The sequence below is a fragment of the Phoca vitulina genome, unplaced genomic scaffold, assembly GCF_004348235.1.
Source record: "Phoca vitulina isolate PV1807 unplaced genomic scaffold, GSC_HSeal_1.0 scaffold20, whole genome shotgun sequence".
In the NCBI taxonomy this organism is placed as follows: domain Eukaryota; kingdom Metazoa; phylum Chordata; class Mammalia; order Carnivora; family Phocidae; genus Phoca; species Phoca vitulina.
The window spans coordinates 3,466,918-3,487,893 of record NW_022589723.1 but is presented as its reverse complement, the minus strand read 5'-3'; the positions used below and the strand labels follow the sequence as shown (position 1 = coordinate 3,487,893).

Sequence of the window (20,976 nt, the reverse complement as noted above, 5' to 3'; positions counted from 1 at the left end):
ACTATCTATAATGAGCCCCAGCTCAAGTAATGTGGCTTTCAGTTGGCTACATTTTAAATAAATCTTTCTTTGTTAATTAATGCACCTTATCCCAGTGTTGTAACACTGATGTTCCTAAATTGGACAGGGAAGAAGAGAACCACACCCAGAGAGGAGGATCCAAAATCCTCAAAATCAGTATGAATGCAATAACCATTTGAAAGCAAAGTTTAAAAGTTAGTTTTTGTGCTTGCTGTAAACTAAGGAAGTTGTACAAGAGTCTGCGAGAGAGTAAAAAGTGATGTGATAATTAGGTCATGAATTAACCCCCTGGTACTTGCAGCTCTAAATTATTTTTAAAGACCCCCTTCTCACCTCCTAGGATATTTTGCGCATGCAAAATGCCTAATTGACTAATAAGGTACCTAGCATAAAAGCTAATTAATGAAAATGAAAACACTAAAACTCAGGTTATTTAGTAACCAGAGCCTGGAGCCAGATCCCAATTAAACCACTCTTGGGTGGAGGAAGGGATCGGAATGCCCAATAGGTTCCATCTGGCTGCTTCGGTGGGTCAATCTAGAGCCTCATGTTCTTCTCCAATGAGTCTGTCCACCCTCTCCTTTCCATTGCAATGAGGAGCTAGGACAGTCCTCCTCACACTGCACTGGGGAACTCCCAGGCTCTCCCACTCACATGTAAGGGGCTTGGCAGCTAAGGAATCCAGCTGGAAGCAAGCATGATTCACTAGCTCCTCTCAGCCCAATCCCTTTTGTCATTCATCCCACTGGAGGGGCCCCTAACCTTCCAATCTCATTTGTACCCCACCCAGGAGATCTGATAATGGTCCTGGCAAAGCTGTGGCTTTTCATAACTTCTGGCAGGGGTCTCGCTGACCCATAACATGGCTACACACATGATTTCTTCTCATACTGTCTTTGTAAATTGACCATGGCTAACCTTGCTGCCCTAATCAGATCAATCAGAATAACATTTCTTTAGCTGCGGCATGCTGGCAGCCTCCCGGGCTGAGGCGTGACTCAGAGTCAGGCTCAGATACTGAAGGCGGGTTTTGGAGTTTCCAGTGGTCTCAGGTTTCCTTTGCTTTTATCACAGTTGGTGAGCTTTGTAAGGCCCGTGTTTACAGCCATGCAAATTAGCCTCAGCTGGAGAGAAATCAGGTCAGGCCTAACTGAAATCAAGCTCTGGGCCAAAAGGTATTTTATCAAAAATTGGAAGCGTGGCCATAGTAGTGGGGTCAAGCCAGACTGTCCTAAGAAACACGTGGACAGCTTTGTCTGGTGTAACCTGAACTCTTAGCTGGCCTCTGGACCCTGGAAACTCTGAAAGACGGAGGAGGAGAGGATGGTGAAGCCATACCAGCTGATGGGGGCTGGCCAGTCTGACCAAAGGCTGATGCTGCCAAATGCATTTTTTGTTAAGTAGAGACAAGTATGAGAAGGGAAACATGGCATCTTTGAAGGAAGAAAACTGTGATGTGAGGCTGGTTTGCGTTATATCCCACGTTCCTCACTGACCAAGCAAGGTCCGATTTTGCAGTTTCTTTCTACTCACACACTTGCCTATACTCAGTTGTAAAATGTGTGTGTGAAGGTGTTCACACAGATATGATCTGATATTCTGCATCTGGAAAGCATCTTTAAACACATCCACTTTGGATGCCGTGACAGTTACAGAAACTAAGGCCGGAGATGTTACGTGACTGGACACACCGCAATTGCTAACTACTCACCTTGAAGACAAGATCTCTGGCGCCTCTTCGTTGCGATCTTCCCCCATCATATTCCCAGTCTGTCAGTACCCCAGTACATAAAAAAAACTTGGTTTATTTTAAGAGAATTCTCCGGTCCATTTGTGTCTCTTAAGATTGGGGGTTACCGACAATTATCCCCTGAGCTCCCACATATCTATGACTCTTACAACATGGTGTGATGGTGTCAAGCAGCTCGATCTTCAGATGGTGCCTGGGGCTGAGTATGGAGATGTTGGTTCACATGTAATTCCCTTGTCTATCTTCTCTCTAATAAGTAAAGTGGAAGTTGGTGGATCTTGAGTGCCCCTATTTGCAAGGTGGAAGTGATGACCAGATCGTTGTAATTCATCTAATTAAAGTTTACGTCTTTTTGACAGATGAGACCTGAGAGCCAGAGAATTTAAAGAACTTGCCCAAGATTCAATAGTTGGCTAAGGTCAGAGCCAGAAGTAGAAACCAGGTCTACTGACACCAAAGCTAGTGCTTCTTTCACTAAACAATGACCAAGGAATATTCAGCCTTGAAGTATACTTCAAGCCAGGACTTGTAGTTAAACTGAGTCCAACAGACCGTTTGTCAAGTAATTAAGAGCACAAGCTCTGGGGTTGTTGTTAGATCCATTTCCTTACCACTTCTGTGCAATGGTGGGCAAGTCATGTAACCCCTCTAGGCTGAAGCTTCCTCACTTATGAAATGGGAATAATAGCAGTAACCATCTGGGGCGCCTGGGTGGCTCAGTCGTTAAATGTCTGCCTTCGGCTCGGGTCATGATCCAGGGGTCCTGGGATCGAGCCCTGCATCGGGCTCCCTGCTCGGCGGGAAGCCTGTTTCTCCCTCTCCCGCTCCCCCTGCTTGTGTTCCTGCTCTCGCTGTCTCTCTCTCTGTCAAATAAATAAAATCTTAAAAAAAAAAAAAAATAGCAGTAACCATCTTACTGGGTTCTTGTGTCGATTAGATAAGTTAATACATGCCAAGTACTCAACCCAAAACCACGTACTTAGCATTAACTATTATCATCGCTATTGAAATCCTTGTCATCTTCACTTGATACACATAACCTAAATGCAAGGTTCTTAAGACTTATTTCTGTCCACATTAAGCATGTCCCTGTGCGAACACACGACCTTTGTGTATGTTGGAGCTGTGTGCACTTTGCAAAGCATTTATGAGTTCAGCTGCGAACGCATCCAGCGGCCTGATTTTTGTGACTTAAATGCACATATCAGATCTTTGCCTATTCTTATTATATCCTCACATACTTCTAGCTCAGAAGTGGAGGCCAGAGGGGTCACTGCATCTGCACCCATCCTCAAATCCCTGTCTAGCTCCAGCCCATGTCATAGTCTTAGAAAAGGGCCTGAATGCAGCATAAATGAGAGGTCCAGAAAAACACAGGCAAGAAATCAAAACTTTCTTCAACCAAGCGGAAGGATACTTTTTAAAAATATAAATATTTAGAATGATTTTCTCATAGCCTATCTTGTCATATCTAATATTTTTTTTGTTTTTCAAAACAAAATCTATATTCAAATAACTCTTCATTCCCTTAAAAAAAAAAAAAAAAACTTCCCTCCCTTCAGATATGGAACATTTATAAAGCTGTGTATACGTGTGTGTTTGCGCACACATGCAGGTCGTGGAGATGATTCTAGGATCAGTTACATAGGGGCTAATCCTAATACTTTATGCATTTTTATATTACAGTCATTCATTCTAAGCACTGGAACTATGTCAAATAGTAATTTCTATTCTACTAATACCTACAGGCCTTTCTCATATGCACTTGGCTCCCAGCACTTTGTGTGGATGATGTGCTCTCATGGTCCACAATGAAGAGACTTAAGGAGACTAAGGAGGGTGCTGAGGGCCGGTTACTCTTCTGTACAGGTTTGCACACTTCTCCCAGCTCGAAGAAGCTAATTTAGCTTTGAGTCTCGGCATTCTTAGGTGCCCTCTTGTGGTTGGGGGAGGTAATGAGCATCCTAATGATTCTGTGGCTGGCCGGAGGCAGAGTCCAGATTGTTACTGTTTAACAGCCAACAGAGAAATATAGCTGAACTCCAAGAATAATATTCAGATTTAACTTTCTGAAAGAATCATTGATATCCTTACTTGACAAGCTCTAGCCACATTTTTTTTTTAAATAAGCAAATAAAGTAAAAGTACAAGTTAACTTTTGGGGTCACCTTATTTCCAAATAAACTTTGCAAGGCACAACTTTTGTAAATTGGTGCCTATTGTGGGGTAGAGCTCCCGTTTGCTTTTGGTATGTCTGGCAGGTCAGGGGCCTTTAAGCTGAAGAACAGGAAAGCCCTTATCAATCCAGATATCACTTAAGGAATCTGGACATAGCATAATGACCTCAAGGTCATATATATTGGTGCAATCAACACATGGGCAAGTTATTTCACTCATTTCTATAGATGATAACCCCTAACCTCACCACTCATTTTTCAAACACATGAGAAATACAAAGGGGTTGGCAAATCATCCCCGCTCCTGGGGGAAAAAATAATGCACATACCTTACCAAGGCAGCCCAGAAACATTATCTCTGTATACAAAAGCTGAAATTATATAAACTTGGAAGGCAACAGGTTATGAAAACCCTATAAATTTATGTTCAGGCTTCCAAACAACGTTCTCCTTCTAACCTTCTCCCCTCCCCACTAAACTGAGACACCAAGTCTGGGATTTAAGAATTACAGCTATGATCCTCGCCAAAGTGACCAAGTTACAACTGAAGGCTCTTGGCTCCAGGAAGTTTCAACAGAATAGTGTCTGCTGAAGCATCACAACCCCTCCCCAGCTCGTCCCCCCAAGTGCTCAGGGAATAGTCTTTATCTCATTAATTCTTAAGAAATATCTATTAAAAAGACAGAGGGAGAGGAATGATTTTATGCATCTTACAGAGGAGGGAACAAGTCCAGAGATGATTTATAATTCAAAGTGAGATCTTGGCATTTCAAGAGAGGAAGAATAGTGACAGGTCATGCTAATTTTCTGCAAGTTGTAGGGTGAGTTTGGGAAGCAACTGGAAAGTTTATCAGAGCGGCCACTTCCTTGACAGGTACCAGGAGGAAGAATCTCAGACGATGAAGGCAGATTCCTGGCTCCATGTCAAGGTGCTGACCTACCTTTCCCAGGAACAAATGGAACTTAGAGACCATATAAGAATGGCATATTGACAGTGGAAACTCTGTTTTACAGTGCAAAAGACTATATATAAACCAGTGTAAGATGAACTACCAGATGTCTACATGTGGCATTTAGGAAGTTGTGGAATTCTATAAATCCTGAAAAACAGGAATGCTCTAGAGATCACCATTTGCAAATAGTTTCAGCAATGGACATACTAATGTTTTAAGACTCCTCAACGACCTTGGGGATCAATGACATTCAAGAATTTCTTCATAAAACTTTATCATTAGTTCATAGACTAAAAGTATTAATACATAGTTCTAGGAAATACTTAAAAGTACTTTCATCACGGGGCGCCTGGGTGGCTCAGTCGTTGAGCGTCTGCCTTCGGCTCGGGTCATGGTCCCAGGGTCCTGGGATCGAGCCCCACATCAGACTCTCTGCTCCATGGGAAGCCTGCTTCTCCCTCTCCCACTCCCCCTGCTTGTGTTCCCTCTCTTGCTGTGTCTCTCTCTGTCAAATAAATAAAATCTTTAAAAAAAAAAAGTACTTTCATCACCATGATTTCATTCTATCCTCATAACAAGCCTGTAAAGGGTTGCTATTCCCCATTTTATAGAAAAGGAATCTGTGTGGGAAAGTGAAACAACGTGCTCTGAGGTTATTAGGAACCAAAAAAAAAAAAGTAGGAGACAGTACTGAGTGTTGGTGGTGCCAACAGGAGCTGATGTTTTCAGCTCCGGTTCTCAATTCGGCGACTGCTATGTTTGTCGTCGCAGAATGGTTTGGTGTCACAAATGAGGATGGCACAGGCCCGAGTATGGAGTACAAATCTGTCTTAGTATTACAGCTAATACTTAAAATGGTTGATAGAGTCAAAGGAAAACAGCTCTCAATCTACATAGATTGTTGGAGTTACACCCAAAGCATCCTTTTTCTCAAAGATCTAGCTTCCTCATGAAAGAGTGACTCAAAAACAAACAAACAAACAAACAAACAAACTTGGGATACTTTTCTAATATAGGAAATATTTTGGATTTGTACAAGTGTAGCTGTATTTTGTTGGTGATTTTACTAATGACCACTCTCATTTATAAATGTCAGCTCAGTCATCCCAGTAAAATTTATGACCATCATCTGTGCGGCAAATCCATGTTTAAATGAAGGGGAAATGAAGACACATTTGAGGCTCTTGTACATCCTCTCAAGTGTCTGTCGTTATTGGCGTCTTCCCAGTCACCGATGTGCAAACCCGAGAAGTCACGTCATCTTTCTAGGTCTCAGTTTCTCATGTACCAAAATTTGCCATACTGAAAATTCATGTACAGAATTCGCTGACTGGCAAGGTTCCTTCCAACTCTCAGATGATAAGATATTATGGAACAGGATCTCTGCCCAAAGAATATATGTATCTGCTTACTGATAACCACTGCCAGTGACAGGAACTTCAAATGCTACTACAGAAGATGAAATAGAAACTAGTGTCCAAGTTCAGCAGGATCTTGGCAATTCTGACAGTTACTTCTGAACTAGGACTGTAGATGGCACAGAGGAATGAAGACCAGCTCCGCTTAAGAGGTACTCACATGGAAGTCTCAGCGCTGGCTGAGTTCCTACAGCCAAGACTCGTAATGCTTGATGTTTAAATCTCCAACATACTCTCCACTCCAATCATTAGGAATGAGACCCATCTGGCCGATGTTCTTCCTGGTTGCCTTGCGTGGGAATCATTCTGCGGTTAAGCTGATGAAGTTGGCCTCTGATGCTGTAAACTCCCCCAGCTGCTCAAAACCTCTGCAATTTACTTTCACTTTCATTTTAAGAGCAACAACAACAAAAATCTGGCTCTTGGAAGAGACATCCATCTCAAAGTGTGAAATCTGACTACGGGTGCGGAGGGAAAGCTCATAAGGGACAGGGTTAGAGTTTTCTGGCATTGACTCAGCTCGTTTTTTTCTGTAAAACTTAAAATCTCAGCTCTCACATAGGCCACAGGCTCACTGAAAACTCCCAACCAGTCGCGAGAGGGTAAAGCCCAGTCGATCCACAGGTTTGCCTCCACTTGAAGAGAGATGTGGAGACTACACATACTCGCGGGTTCTACAGGGCGACGGCAATCTCGCTGCTCAGAAAGATTAAAGAGTTCAAATGAAGCATATTTTTCCCCTCAGACGGGGAAACAGAATAAACATATCAAGCACTAACTGCCTTAGTGGAAATCCTCTGTTGCACAGGCAAACAATTATGAGATAAGAAATAAGAATAAACAACCAAATGCTTTGATGTTTTAAAAACAAATTCTTTGATGTTTTAAAAATACTCATTTGCCAAAACAGAAGTAATTCGTTTTATGAGTAAACAACATGTTATCAAGCATCCAGAGGGAGGAAAAAAAAAAAGAAAGGGGTAATACCAATCTGAGAGGAAAGAGAGGACAAAAGTTTAATGTGATATTGCATAAGAAAACATTCAGTGGAGTTCCTGGTTAGCCAGAAGTGGCTTCCTGGAAGAGGTAAATTGAGGCTAGCTGTGGAATACAGAAATTATTCTTGTGCTTTTCAGACAGGAAAGGAGTCTTCTGTGTCTATAGATGGCATTTTAATAAGCCAGCTAGCCCTTAAAGCACACTTACTTCTGTCTCGTATGAACCTCACACTGCATGGGAATATATAGCTGTTGAAAACTTCAAATTGTTTCATGCAATATGTCCTCTTAAGAGATTTGGTCTGGGCGCACCTGGGTGGCTCAGTGGGTTAAGCGTCTGCCTTCAGCTCAGGTCATGATCCCGGGGTCCTGGGATCGAGACCCGCATCGGGCTCCCTGCTCGGCGAGAGGCCTGCTTCTCCCTCTCCCACTCCCCCTGCTTGTGTTCCCTCTCTCGCTGTGTCTCTCTCTGTCAAATAAATAAAAAAACTCTTAAAAAAAAAAAAGATTTGGTCTGATATTTGATTATTTTTGGTGTCACATTTTTCTCATGAAAACATAATTCCCATGTGCTTGAGTGGTAAAAAAAAGAAAAAACTTTGATGATGATTTTCATTCATAATTCAAGTCAGTGGGAGAACCTGATTCGATTAACAGAAAACTGCATTCAGGCTTTTGTCATTTTTGCCCCTCTAAGGCACAGCTGATTTCGTAATCATAATGTTCCTTGAGATATGAATCAATGCATGAAGCCCGCTAAATAATTTAAGAATAAAGGGTTGATGATAATATTCAGTATAACACTTCTCAAAATATTTCCTTCACACCCTTCTTAGATTCAATTTCACAGCATCCTGGTGGGTCAGGTAGACTCAGATTTTTATAGAAAAGGAAGAAATATGGCCTAGACAATACAGACGAGCAGCCCAAGCTCACACAGCAAATCAAGAGCAGAACCATAGATGCATTATACTTTTTCCTCAGCACCATCTATGCTATTATCAAAATGCTAATGCTGAGAATTTGCAGCAGTAACATCAACAGTAACAAAGTGAGAGTAGCCATCCTTTGTTGAGAGCTGACGGCTTCAGACACTGTGCTAAGCATGATATATCAATTACCTCATTTAATAACTACTTAGAATAATAATATGAGTAGTCATTATCTCAGGTTACAGTGAGGGGATGGAGGCAAAGAGAGGAAGAACTTTGACCTAGGTCACGCAGCCTGTGCATGGCTCAGCTGCCATTCAACTTCACATCTGCCCGAAAGCTTGGGGAATCTTGAACTTGCTCTCTGATGTATGGCTGGCAGCCTCTGACTTCAAGTCCTCGTCTTTGCTCAGAAGTCAACTTCTCCATGAGGACTACTCTGAACATTCCACTTAAAACTGCAGCCCTGGGGCGCCTGGGTGGCTCAGTCAGTTAAGCATCTGCCTTTGGCACGGATCATGATCCCAAGGTCCTGGGATCGAGCCCCACATAGGGCTCCCGGCTCAGCGGGAAGCCTGCTTCTCCCTCTCCCACTCCCCCTACTTGTGTTCCCTCTCTGTCTCTCTGTCAAATAAATAAATAAAATCTTTAAAAACAAAACAAAAAAAACCCTGCAGCCCTGCCCCCACCCTGCCAAAATCCATCTTCCTTACCTTGCTTTTTCGAGTGGTTTAATGTTTTGTTTCTAACACTGATTTTTAATGTAAGTACCACAGGGCAAAGGTCTTTGGGGTTTTCTCACCAACATATCCCAGATGTCAGACTGTGCTACCCAATAAAACTTTTATAATGACATTTTTTTTTAATCTGTGCTATATGGTAGCCACTAGCCACAAAAACAAAACTGAAAAGTGGCAAATGCCACTGAAGGACTGAATTTTTAATTTATCTAATTTATCTAATTGTATTACTTAAATAGCCACATGTAGCTAATGGTTACCACACTGGACCACAAGGGCCTAAAATAAAACCTAGCATAAATATACTCCCAATAAATGTTTGTTAAATGAATGCATTTATAAATAAGTTAATGAGTAAGACATATTTTCCATATAATTACTTTCACTAATTATAAGTTAAATTTTATATTTTTTTCAATAGAATTATTAGCTGAAAAAAGTCCAGATCAAATTAAGAAGATAGTTTGAAAATTCAGATATGACTGAAAGCACAAGCACAGATTTCTCAAACTACTGACTCTCTTTTGTCATCAGTGACTTAAAACCTTCCAAAACATTTTTGGAAAACAGCAAACCAGCAGCACATAATGAATTCCCACGTATGACAAAAAAATACAATGATTACTATAGTCATTCAGTACCTTTTTGACCTTGTTCTTTTTCTCATAGGTCTCTGACAGAGGTTTTTTCTTCTGCTGAGTTGTGTCTTTGGAGAATAAATACTCAAATTCACTAGTATCCCGAATATCAGGTTCTTCTAAGGAATCCCATAAGGTTGGTGTAGCACTTTGGCTTAAAAGAGAAAATGATAAGTTAAACATTAAAATCAAAACAGAAAAGAACAGAATATAATGAAATCTCTAATTCACTTTATAACTCATTTAAGATTATATATATATATTTTTAATTTTATTTTATTATGTTATGTTAATCACCATACATTACATCATTAGTTTTTGATGTAGTGTTCCATGATTCATTGGTTGCGTATAACACCCAGTGCTCCATGCAGAACGTGCCCTCTTTAATACCCATCACCAGGCTAACCCATCCCCCCACCCCATCCCCTCTAGAACCCTCAGTTTGTTTATATTTATATATGTATGTTTATATATATCTCCTTCTAATAAAGCTTGAAGAAGAGCTTTTCATGTTACACCTTTTTTTTTAAAGTCAAAATATACTATAGAACACCAAAGCTAACAACCATTTCCAAAACCGAATGATCATTAGATACAATCAAAGAGAGAAAGAGAGATTTAGAGAAACCAAGTGGGACCAGAAATCCTGTGATTCACATGATTGATGCCATATAAGCTGTTCCTCCCTCAGTCTATGGTGTTTCCATCATGGGTAAAAATGGGCATCATATAAATGCTGAAAAGATAACCAATTCTGAGATATTGATGGGATAATTCTTAATAAAAATTCTTAAAAAAAAAATTCTTCACCTTCTACTAAGGTAAAGATTTACCCTCTCTTTGGGCTTTTTCTAATACTTTTAAAAATGGTTTTTAGGATTAGCTCATGTCAACTCAGGGCAAGACCCATAATTTGTGAACAGACTGAGCTCATTTAGAAATACTTGATTTAGAACACTCCGCCCCAACAACAGTATTTAACAATGAAAACAAACCAAAAGACTTCATTGCAACAGCCCTGCAGAGATTTCAACTAAAGCAGCCATGGGGAGGCTGTACTTTTTGTTTCTAGGGTTTTTTTTTATCTTCAAAAAACAGGGGCACTAGTTTTGAAACAAAGAGAAGAAGATATGGAAAATCAGGTATAAAAGAACTGCCTCTGAGACCAAAACTTGGAAGAGTTACCATCCAGGCTTCCTTTAGTCAGAACACATTTTCCCCCAAGTGTCTACTGTCTTAAATTATTTTTAAACACTCTTAATACCCATAGACAGAAAAAAATAATGTTTCATCTACACATTTATTGCTTTTCAAATATATGTATATATTATGATCCATAATATCTGTAAGTACCTACCTTTGTTTTAATATGTATTTTTTTTCCATCACTGAAAACTAAAAGAACTATTATTATATGGGGTAGTCCACAAAATGTTTTGATGCTAAAAGGCGATTCTCATATTCAAAACAGATGGAAAGACTGACTTCTCGGATCTGTGTGTTCACATTTTGCTACATGTCTGCCTTTCCCATGAAATATGAACATCTTGGTCCGTTCAGATTCACTTCTCTCCACTTTTTTATAATATTTGAGCCATTTAAGAGTATATGTGTGACATCTATAACGTATAAGAGTATAATGAATACCTGTGAAATCATCACCCAAGATCTAGGACACTTCCAACGAAGTACATCCATCCCTGTGCTCCTGCCTCAGCTGCCCATCTCTGCCACTCACTTAACTTCCATTTGAAACACAAACACTGTTAAGTGCTTATCTCAGCTGCACTTAGGAAGGGGGATCTTGATGGCAGAAGAGAGCCAGGGAATTTTGGAGCATGCAGTCTGTTAAGGGCTGCTGGTCTGGGCCTCATGAAGGTTCTGGGAAGCTGAGGAGAGGGTGTGTAGAGGGAGGTGGTGTGATGCATAGGGGGATTGTTCAGACCCATCCATCCCCCACCTCCCCAACCCCCATCCCTTCACCTGTACTGCTTGGCCCCAGCTCCAAGGACTCTGAGCTCAGGCTAGTATGAGTAGGCTGCAACTCACTCCTATTCTAGAGTAAATTGGCTTTGATAGGTTGAACACTTCATCACCATTTACTACATTGTTTCTATGGGAAAAGGCATTTCCAATAATGAATAAAAGAATTTTGGAATACTACCTTTCAGTGAGTTGGGGACAGCAGGCATTTGGTTGGGCAGTAACAAGAACTCGCTCACAATAGACCATCTCCTCTGTTATAATGGTCACTTCCTCTCTGACCACTGAACATACAAATCTAGCTCACAAGAAGAGGAAGAGGAGGTAGAAGGAAGAGGAAAGAGAGACTGGAGAGGGGAGAAATGGTAGAGGGAGGAGGGAGGAGAGGAGGAAGGAGGAGAAGATACTCACTAGGAAAACATATTTATTAGGAAGCCAAAAAAGTAGACAGATTAGGATTTCTTTTTCTTTAACTAAATGTCTCTTCCCTATTCTAGAAGCCAGAAAACAGACACTGAAGAATGCAAAATGGCAAAAGTTAAAAATCAGTTCATGTTAGTAACAAAAACAATCAGGTGGGTGAGAGGCAGTACATATATAATGGAGAAAATTCATATTTTACTGCTAGATCCCCAGAAGACCAAGACCAAGATTTACCATGGGTACATTATACACAGTGCTTACCCTCCTGGTTGTACAAAATACTAAAATACCATTTCCTCTCTTTTTAAAAAACACACCCTAAAAAATTTTAGTTTTGTACATAAATAAATACTACACGGAAAATCTACAGCCTTTTAGTTTAAAAGAAGTACTCATGCTCTGAGGGTACAAAACCATTTTGAGGGACCCATGATAAGAGAGACTAAATGTGTGGAGCAGCGGGAAGCGGCCATATTGCAGTCTTCATGCCAGAAACTCAGTACATTCATCTACTTTTCATTTTGCTTAAAACTGAAGCCCTAAACTTATAGTGAAACTAATAAGAGCTTGAGTATGTAATTGTTTTCTTTCTCAAAATGGCCAACTACATAAGGAGTGAAAAACATAACGATTATCTCCAGCTTGACTTTGTCCCACCTTGAAGAGTGGGCAAAGGGCCCATATCTCCCAGCGGTACTGTTATACCACTGCTATGGTCTAGGATATTGGTTGCTTATGGAGTCTTGAGGGGAATAGAGTGGAGGCAGGCTAGTGAGACACAGGTGTGGAACAGTTCCATGTGCTGTCAGAACACACTACCCCAGGGCTGACAGGTGGGATTCATCACTCTGGAATGTCTGTACATTAATTTTTGAGAACACTAATAAGGGAACACAGCTCCATATAAATATTCTGGGAAACTATTTCTCAGGAAATGTCATCTGAGTCTTGAATGGGACAAAAAGGAATATTAGTACTGCAACTAATCGTTAGGAGCTATTTCGGGATCTTCTCTCTCTCTCTCTCTTTTTAACCATTCATTTGGGAAATAATAAAGTATCAGCATTTTAAAAAAGCATCAAGATTTCCACACATAAACTCTTGGTCCTTATTTTTTTTGGTTAGAGGAAAGGGGCCAATATGAAGCACATAATCAACTTAGTTCACCATATGCGTAGCTTGAAGGTAATACCCACTCCTCCTATAGTGATTTCCAGTTGCTTTATAATTGTGAATTTCATGTTATTTTGTTTAATATCCTGCCTTCCACATACAAAATGTTATATAAATTGAAAGATTCACCACCACATAATGATTTGGGGAATAAGTTCAAAAATGTGTTCTCTATTTGCTGTTCTTTGCAAACAAATGAACTTCAAATCTAGAGATTGTCAACATCTCTCTCATTGTCCTCTTGACAGACTCTGAAATGAGGGAGAAGAAATTAAATTCAAATATGTTTGAATGGAAGTTTCTAACCAACCTATCTTGCTGCCATACAGACCCAGCTTAACAAGCTATACACATGTTAGATGTACTCTACGGGCACTTTCTCTGAGCAACAAGGTATAAGATGTGAGGGCATTTAACAGTTAGGGGAATGAGAGTTCAAGCAGAGATTTTCTGTTTTTTGACTCCCTTCTGACCTAAAGAGCTAATGACTCAGCTATGTCTGGCTCTTCTAATAAAACCTGAAAAATTACACCTACCTGTTAAGTATCCAGATCATAAGGTTGATGATCCCATCGAAAGACAAGACAGATATTCTAAAAATCTTCAGTGAACCTAAGTATAGGTTCAGGCTCTATGTCCGTATGATTACTTGCTAGCTGTAGGGATGTTGGAGAAGGCTCCAACTTAGACCAGGGCTCTTCTCTAAGAAGAGTCTGTAAAATGGAATCTTTATCTTAGAGAAGGATCTGACATTGCACACACTGTTCTCCCAGCATCAGTCTATAGCAAATACAGACAAGACCTGGTAGAGACAGACATTCTCCCTCTAAACACTCTAACATTGTTTATCCAAAGTACTCACTATACTGCATCTGAGAAATGTATGTCACAGTACACAGATATCCAACTGGGAAGAATAAAATGTCACTTGTGCAAAATCCTGGGAATTCACAACCTGAGAATGGGCCAGAGGAGTTGGGCTTACCTTTTATCACTTATTTGTATTCTAGTCCAGTATAAAGGCTTCATGGGGCAACTCGGCTCAATGGCTGGCTTCCGAGGACATTGGCTAGAAGAAGGGCCAACTCCAAAGAAGAGTCCAGGAGGAGGTGGGGGTGCAAGTCCTGGAGGTGTTGGAGCAGGAGGAGGCCCCCCACTGGTGGGCAGAGCAGGAGAATTGGGAAGTGGTGGTGGAGGAGGAGGCGGAGGAGGCCCGGCACTTGGAGGCAGAGGAGGGGGCGGAGGGGGGGGTGGTCCAGCACTCACAGGTGGTGGTGGAGGTACTGGTGGCAAAGGTCCAAGTCCAGGTGGGAGGGGAGGAGGAGGAGGGGGAGGGATGGCTGCTGGTAGGGGTGGTGCAGGAGGGGGAGGCGATGCCTTTTGCTGACTTGGTGAGAGGCCTTCCACAGACTGAAGTGGTACATGGGTGTCTTTGTTGTCATTTGGGGGAGAGAGCTGACTTAGAGAGGAGATATTCAGCTTTTTGGGTATTATCTGGTTGCTTCTGATTGTCTTGCTTTCACTTTCACAGGGTTTGAGAAAGGTCTCTCTGTCTGTCTGGATGCACACATTTCTGTAGGTCTTTGGAGGATAGTCATCGTCAGTGGAGATACACACATCTCTCATCTCTTCACGTCCTCCTCGCCATCGGTGTTCTGTCTCCCGTTTGAGAGTTTCAATGGTTTCTTCTAGTCTTGCTGTAACCACTGCGTGCTCCCCCCGGATATGAAATGCCTGGAGTTCAAACTGAGCCTGTAGAGATAGCAGTGGGAAAGAAAGTAAAGAATTTATTAAAAAAACAAAAACAAAAACAAACAAATATCCGAAATAAAAACTTCAATATCATCCCTGTGCCACCATAGCCCAGCCCACATCAACACAGGGAAACACAGAGACATTCTTTTGAGGATATGACAGGGTATAAATTTCACTTTAGGAATTTTTCAAAGACTTAAACCGTTGGAGTAGAAGCATAATTTCATCCAATCTGACCTCATGGGGAATAATTACCATGGATTAAGGCTTACAGTAAAACTGTCCCCTAAGAACTTTCACCCCGTTTTGATATCAAAAGCAAAACAAAGTATTCATAAAAATTTGAACATGCTTGAATATATCTTTTATTACTTTTAATTTGGGATTGGAAAAAGAAAACTGTAAGAAAAAAATGGAGATTCTTCTGGCTATCCTCACAGTCTCCCTTAGAATACCTCTTCTATGGGGTTTCTGGGCCAACACAGCAGAAACAAAAGGTGTGAGAAGAAGCTATCACACGTGTATTTTCTAGAAGTTTCCATATTAAAGCTGTCCCTGATCAATATTTGGGTCTGTTTCATAATTTTTCATAATATAGTAATAAATAAGCAATACAAATACACAGAAAATGAGACTATTAAGATTTGCTATTTTTATCTTCCACATACCCAGGATTTTAAACTGTATAAGACATTTACCTTTTTTTCTATTTCAATGTTTTATTTAGATTCTAGTTAGTTAACATATAGTATAACATTGGTTTCAGGAGTAGAATTGACTGATTCATCACTTACATATAACACCCAGTGCTCATCACAACAAGTGCCCTCCTTAATATCGATCACCCATTTAGCCCATCCTCCACCCACCTCCCTCCATCAACCCTCAGTTTGTCCTCTGTAGTTAGGTAAGAGTCTCTTATGGTTTGCTTCCCTCTTTTTTGCCCTTCCCCTATGTTCATCTGTTTTGTTTCTTAAATGCCACATATCAGTGAAATCATATGGTTTTGGTCTTTCTCTGATGGACTTATTTCACTTAGCATAATATACTCTAGCTCCATCCACATCTTTGCAAATGGCAAGATTTCATTCTTTTTGATGTCTGAGTGATATTCCACTCTATATATACCACCTCTTCTTTATCCATTCATCTGTTGATGGACATCTGGGTTCTCTCCATAATTTGGCTATTGTTGATAATGCTGCTTTTATAAACATCAGGGGGTATGTGCCCCTTCAAATCAGTATTTTTATGTCCTTTGGGTAAATATCTAGTAGTACAATTTGTGGGTTATAGGGTAGTTCTATTTTTAACTTTTTGAGGAACGTCCAAACTGTTCTCTAGAGTGGCTGCACCAGTTTGCATTCCCACCAACAGCATAAGAGGGCCCCCCTTTCTCCACATCCTTGCCAACATCTGTTGTTTCCTGTGTTAATTTGAGATACCACAGGTGTGGGATGGTATCTCATTGTGGTTTTGATTTGTATTTCCCTGATGATGAGTGATGTCGAGCCTCTTTTCATGTGTGTATTAGCCATCTGGATGTCTTCTTTGAAAAAATGTCTGTTCGGGGAGCCTGGGTGGCTCAGTCGTTAAGCGTCTGCTTTCGGCTCAGGTCATGATCCCAGGGTCCTGGGATTGAGCCCCGCATTGGGCTCCCTGCTCAGCGGGAAGCCTGCTTCTCCCTCTCCCACTCCCCCTGCTTGTGTTCCCTCTCTCGCTGTGTCTGTCTCTGTCAAATAAATAAATAAAATCTTAAAAAAAAGAAAAAAAGAAAAAATGTCTGTTCACGTCTTCTGCCCATTTCTTTATTAGTTCTTTATTATTTATTTGGGGGGCATGTTAACTTTATAAGTTCTTTATATATATATCCCTTTATGAGATATGTCATTTGCAAATATCTTCTTCCATTCCATAGGTTGTCTTTTAGTTCTGTTGATTGTTTCCTTTGCTGTGCAGAAGATTTCTATCTTGATGAAGTCCTAATAGTTCATTTTTGCTTTTGTTTCCCTTGTGTCCGGAGACATGTTTAGTAAGAAGTTGCAATGACCAAGGTCAAAGAGGTTGCTACCTGTGTTCTCCTCTAGGATTTTGATGGAGTCCTGTCTCACATTTAGGCCTTTCATTGATTTTGAATTTATTTTTGTGTATGGTGTAAGAAAATAAGTTTTCCCAACACCATTTGTTGAAGAGACTATCTTTTTTTCCATTGGATAGTCTTTCCTGCTTTGTCAAAGATTAGTTGACCATAGAGTTGTGGGTCCATTTCTGGGTTTTCTATTCTGTTTCATTGATCTATGTGTCTGTTTTTATGCCAATACCATACTGTCCTAATGACTACAGCTTTGTAATATAGTTTGAAGTCCAGAATTGTGATGCCTCCCAGCTCTGCTTTTCAAGAGTGCTTTGGCTATTCAGGGTCTTTTGTGGTTCCATACAAATTTTAGGATTGTTTGTTCTAGCTCTGTGAAAAATGGTGGTGGTATTTTGATAGGGATTGCATTAAATGTGTAGATTACTTTGGGTAGTATAGACATTTTAACAATATATGTTCTTCCAATCCATAAGCATGGAATATTTTTCCATTTCTTTGTGTCCTCTTCAGTTTTTTTTATTAGTGTTCTATAGTTTTCACAGTATAGATCTTTTAGCTCTTTGGTTAGGTTTATTCCTAAGTATCCTACAGTTTTTGGTGCACTTGTAAATGGGAAGGACGTTTACCTTTTTAACACTTATCTTTTCAGTTATTTCAATGCCTCGAATCTATGGTTTTACACTTATTAGCACAGAGCTGACATGCTCTTGGTCATTAACTAGCCTGTTTCCCAGCCTTCAAAGCCATTTAGCCTATTTTGATTAACTGGAAAACAGTCAAATTCATGATGTTATTAGGGTTTCCAGAAACCAGTTTCATGGTAATTAAATATTTCTGGTGACCTCATTGAATTTCTGCCTTTCTCATCAGATTATACATTCCCATGAGATGGAATCAGGGAGGGTACCATCCTTCACCTCTGTGTTCCAGCAGCTGGCACAACAAGTAGTAGATAGATACAACGACAGCAACAGTTCTAACCAGTCATTGTCCTATGGGCCTTCCTGATGGCTAACGAAACTCTCGTCACTGTAATTTCAGCCCACAAATGTCTAGAACACCAAAGTGTACACAAGCGCAGATCCCTTTTGCATTGAAAAGGTAAAGAAATATTTGTAATGACCTCATCAGAGAAGGTAAAGACATGTGAAGATTCTCCACATTCATTAAGACACCTTATAACTATATTTATACTAGCCTTTTTCCCTTAGGAACCAACCCCCAAGTAACTATGGTTAGTAGAACTAGAGGCAAGGTTTTTCTAAAGTTGATTTTCTCACGTGTGAACATGGCAGCCTGATGCAACTCTGAAAAAACAGGCGAAATCTGGACTCCATCTATTTCATATATAGCACAGCGGGTTAGGTGCCTGAGCTCTGGATTCTTACTACCTGATCTGCATCCCCGCTTAGCCACTTGCTAGCTTTACAACCTTGGGCAAGGAACGTCGTGTCTTCAAGTCTGAGTTTCCCCAAGTGTAAAGTGAGGATGATTATGAGCCAGCTCTAGGGTTTTTAGAAATGTACATGACATCTGAATAAATGTTACTCTTAGGTACTATTGCTAATGATAATATTAGAAGAAAAGACTAACAGATTTGCAATTATTCTTTCACATTTCCAAATAATGCCACCTTTGTGGAATGATGGGCACAAAACCAGGAAAAGCTTTAGCAAGTCTGGATAAACAAGGTAGTACAAATACAAAACCTTACCCAATCTTTCAGGAGTTCTACTACCAAATGCCTGAATGTAATTTCAAGTTTCATTCAACTATGTGATCAAGATAATCTGTGTTTCAACATCCTGCCCGTCACCATCTCCCCCTCCCTCTCTTGCCCACCTCTAGCTACAGCCCAGCCCTGATGTCCACAGAATCGCTTGCCAACACGTCAATTTCATTACAGTGCCTAGTTCATTTCTGCCACAACAAACTAACTCTGGCGTGTTGTTCCCAACTAACCTTCTTCCAAGAAAGTTAAGAGTCAAATAACATTGATGAGCCAATAATTTTCAACTTCCTAATAATAGGAAAAAGTTGCAAAGACATGTTCCACAGAGAGACTTTCCCTTTATCACACAACTGACCTGTATCTACAGCAAACACCTTGGTTTTGTCCCATGCCCTTCCCATCTACCTCTTAACCAATGATCTTCTGAAGCCGCTGAAGCTGATATATGTACCTATACATTGTTTCGGTGACTCTGTAATGCATTTGCTTAGTGCAGTGGGTAGAGCACAAATTGGGCAGGTTATTTAACTTCTCTGGACCTCAGTGTTCTCATAAGTAAAATGGGGATACTAACAGATTCCACCTCATAAGGCAGCTGAGAAGTAGATGAGTTTATATATATAAAACAACATATAGAGGAGTGTTTGGAACATAGTAGGTACCACATAAGTTTGCTACCATTATTACTGTCTCTTTGCCACTGTCCCAGAGGCCAGTGGCCACACCATCTTGCTTTCAGCTCTCAGCAGGCTCCCCGCATCATGCTCTATCCATCTAAAGCAAAAATAAAGTTACTTTATTTATTTATTTTTTAAGAGAGAGAGTGTGTGAGCGGGAGGAGGGGCAAAGGGAAAGGGAGAATCTCAAGCAGACTCCCCACTGAGCAGGGAGCCTGACATGGGACTCGATCTCAGGACCCTGAGATCATGACCTGAGCCGAAACCAACAGCTGGATGCTTAACCAACTGAGCTACCCAGGCGCCCCTAAAGATACCTTCTTATTCTGTTCTGTTGCCCTTTCTTCCTCACTGTCTCTTTTTCAAAGCAGAATTTTTGGGGAAAAAAGCATACAACTCTCGCTTGACCTGCTTTCTCATCCATTCTCCTTTCAAACAATTATAATTGGCTTCTGCCCCCGGCCCCACCCCCAACTCATTGAAATCCTGCGATTTGAGTGTTACATTTGGTCAGCACTTTGCTGTGATCTTGCCCTCTAAGTTGCAGTGTTAAGAGTTGACTGTTGCCTGGGCCTTGAAATTCTCCCTGCTTCCTTAACTCCTGATATACTTTCTCTACCCGCCCCCAACTTCCTCCCACTTTTCAGCTCTCTCCAGTCAATCTGTGGACTCCTCTCCCTCCATTCATCCCTTAAATGTTGTTCCCTACGGATCTTGCTTGCCATTTCACCCTTCTCACACTACACAATCTCTCTGGACCATCTTGTATACTAATAGGGTACTGCAACACTCATTTACTATACAGTATTATTTCCAAAGTGTCACCTTAAAGCCCTAATTCCAAACATCCTCCTGATTGATCTACCTGCATGTTTAATCAGCCACCTCAAACTTAACACGTCTGAACTCATCATGAGCTCGTCACTGCCAAACCTCAATTTGTTCCTCCTCTGAAATGCCTTCTTGCAGTTAATGGCATCTTCATCTTCCCAGTCATCACATTCAGAAACCTGGGTGTCATAAGGGATTTCTTGCTTTCTCTCTCTCATTCCCAACATACTATTTATCAATAAGCCTCACTGGTTTCTCTGATTCATTCCCTTCCTTCCATTCCCACTGCCTCAACTTTTCAGTTGGTCCTCTTTTATCTAGACAACAGCAACAACCACCTAACTAATTTTCCTGACCACAGTTAAGCCACAATGATTCCAGGAGAATTTTTTAATAAATGCAGATTTTTATTCTTTGATATCTCTTCAATAATTGGCCATTATTTACAGACTGACACTGAACCTTTTTTTTTTTTTTTTAAGATTTTATTTATTTGGTGGCGCCTGGGTGGCTCAGTCGTTAAGCGTCTGCCTTCGGCTCGGGTCATGATCCCGGGTCCTGGGATCGAGCCCCGCATCGGGCTCCCTGCTCCGCGGGGAGCCTGCTTCTCCCTCTCCCACTCCCCCTGCTTGTGTTCCCTCTCTCGCTGTGTCTCTCTCTGTCAAATAAATAAATAA

General features: G+C 40.8%; 1 protein-coding gene across 5 annotated transcripts in view; it reads right to left on the bottom strand.

Moving 5' to 3' along the window:
* FMN1 (formin 1) overlaps window positions 1–20,976 on the bottom strand; it is a 418,828-nt gene that overhangs the window by 173,885 nt on the left and 223,967 nt on the right. For all 5 annotated transcript variants that reach the window (XM_032417337.1, XM_032417336.1, XM_032417339.1 and 2 more), the window contains 2 exons: window positions 14,195–14,961; window positions 9,631–9,781 (listed from right to left, as the gene is read on the bottom strand). In XM_032417337.1, the coding sequence (XP_032273228.1) occupies window positions 9,631–9,781; window positions 14,195–14,961 (918 nt within the window). The remainder of the gene's footprint in view (window positions 1–9,630; window positions 9,782–14,194; window positions 14,962–20,976) is intronic.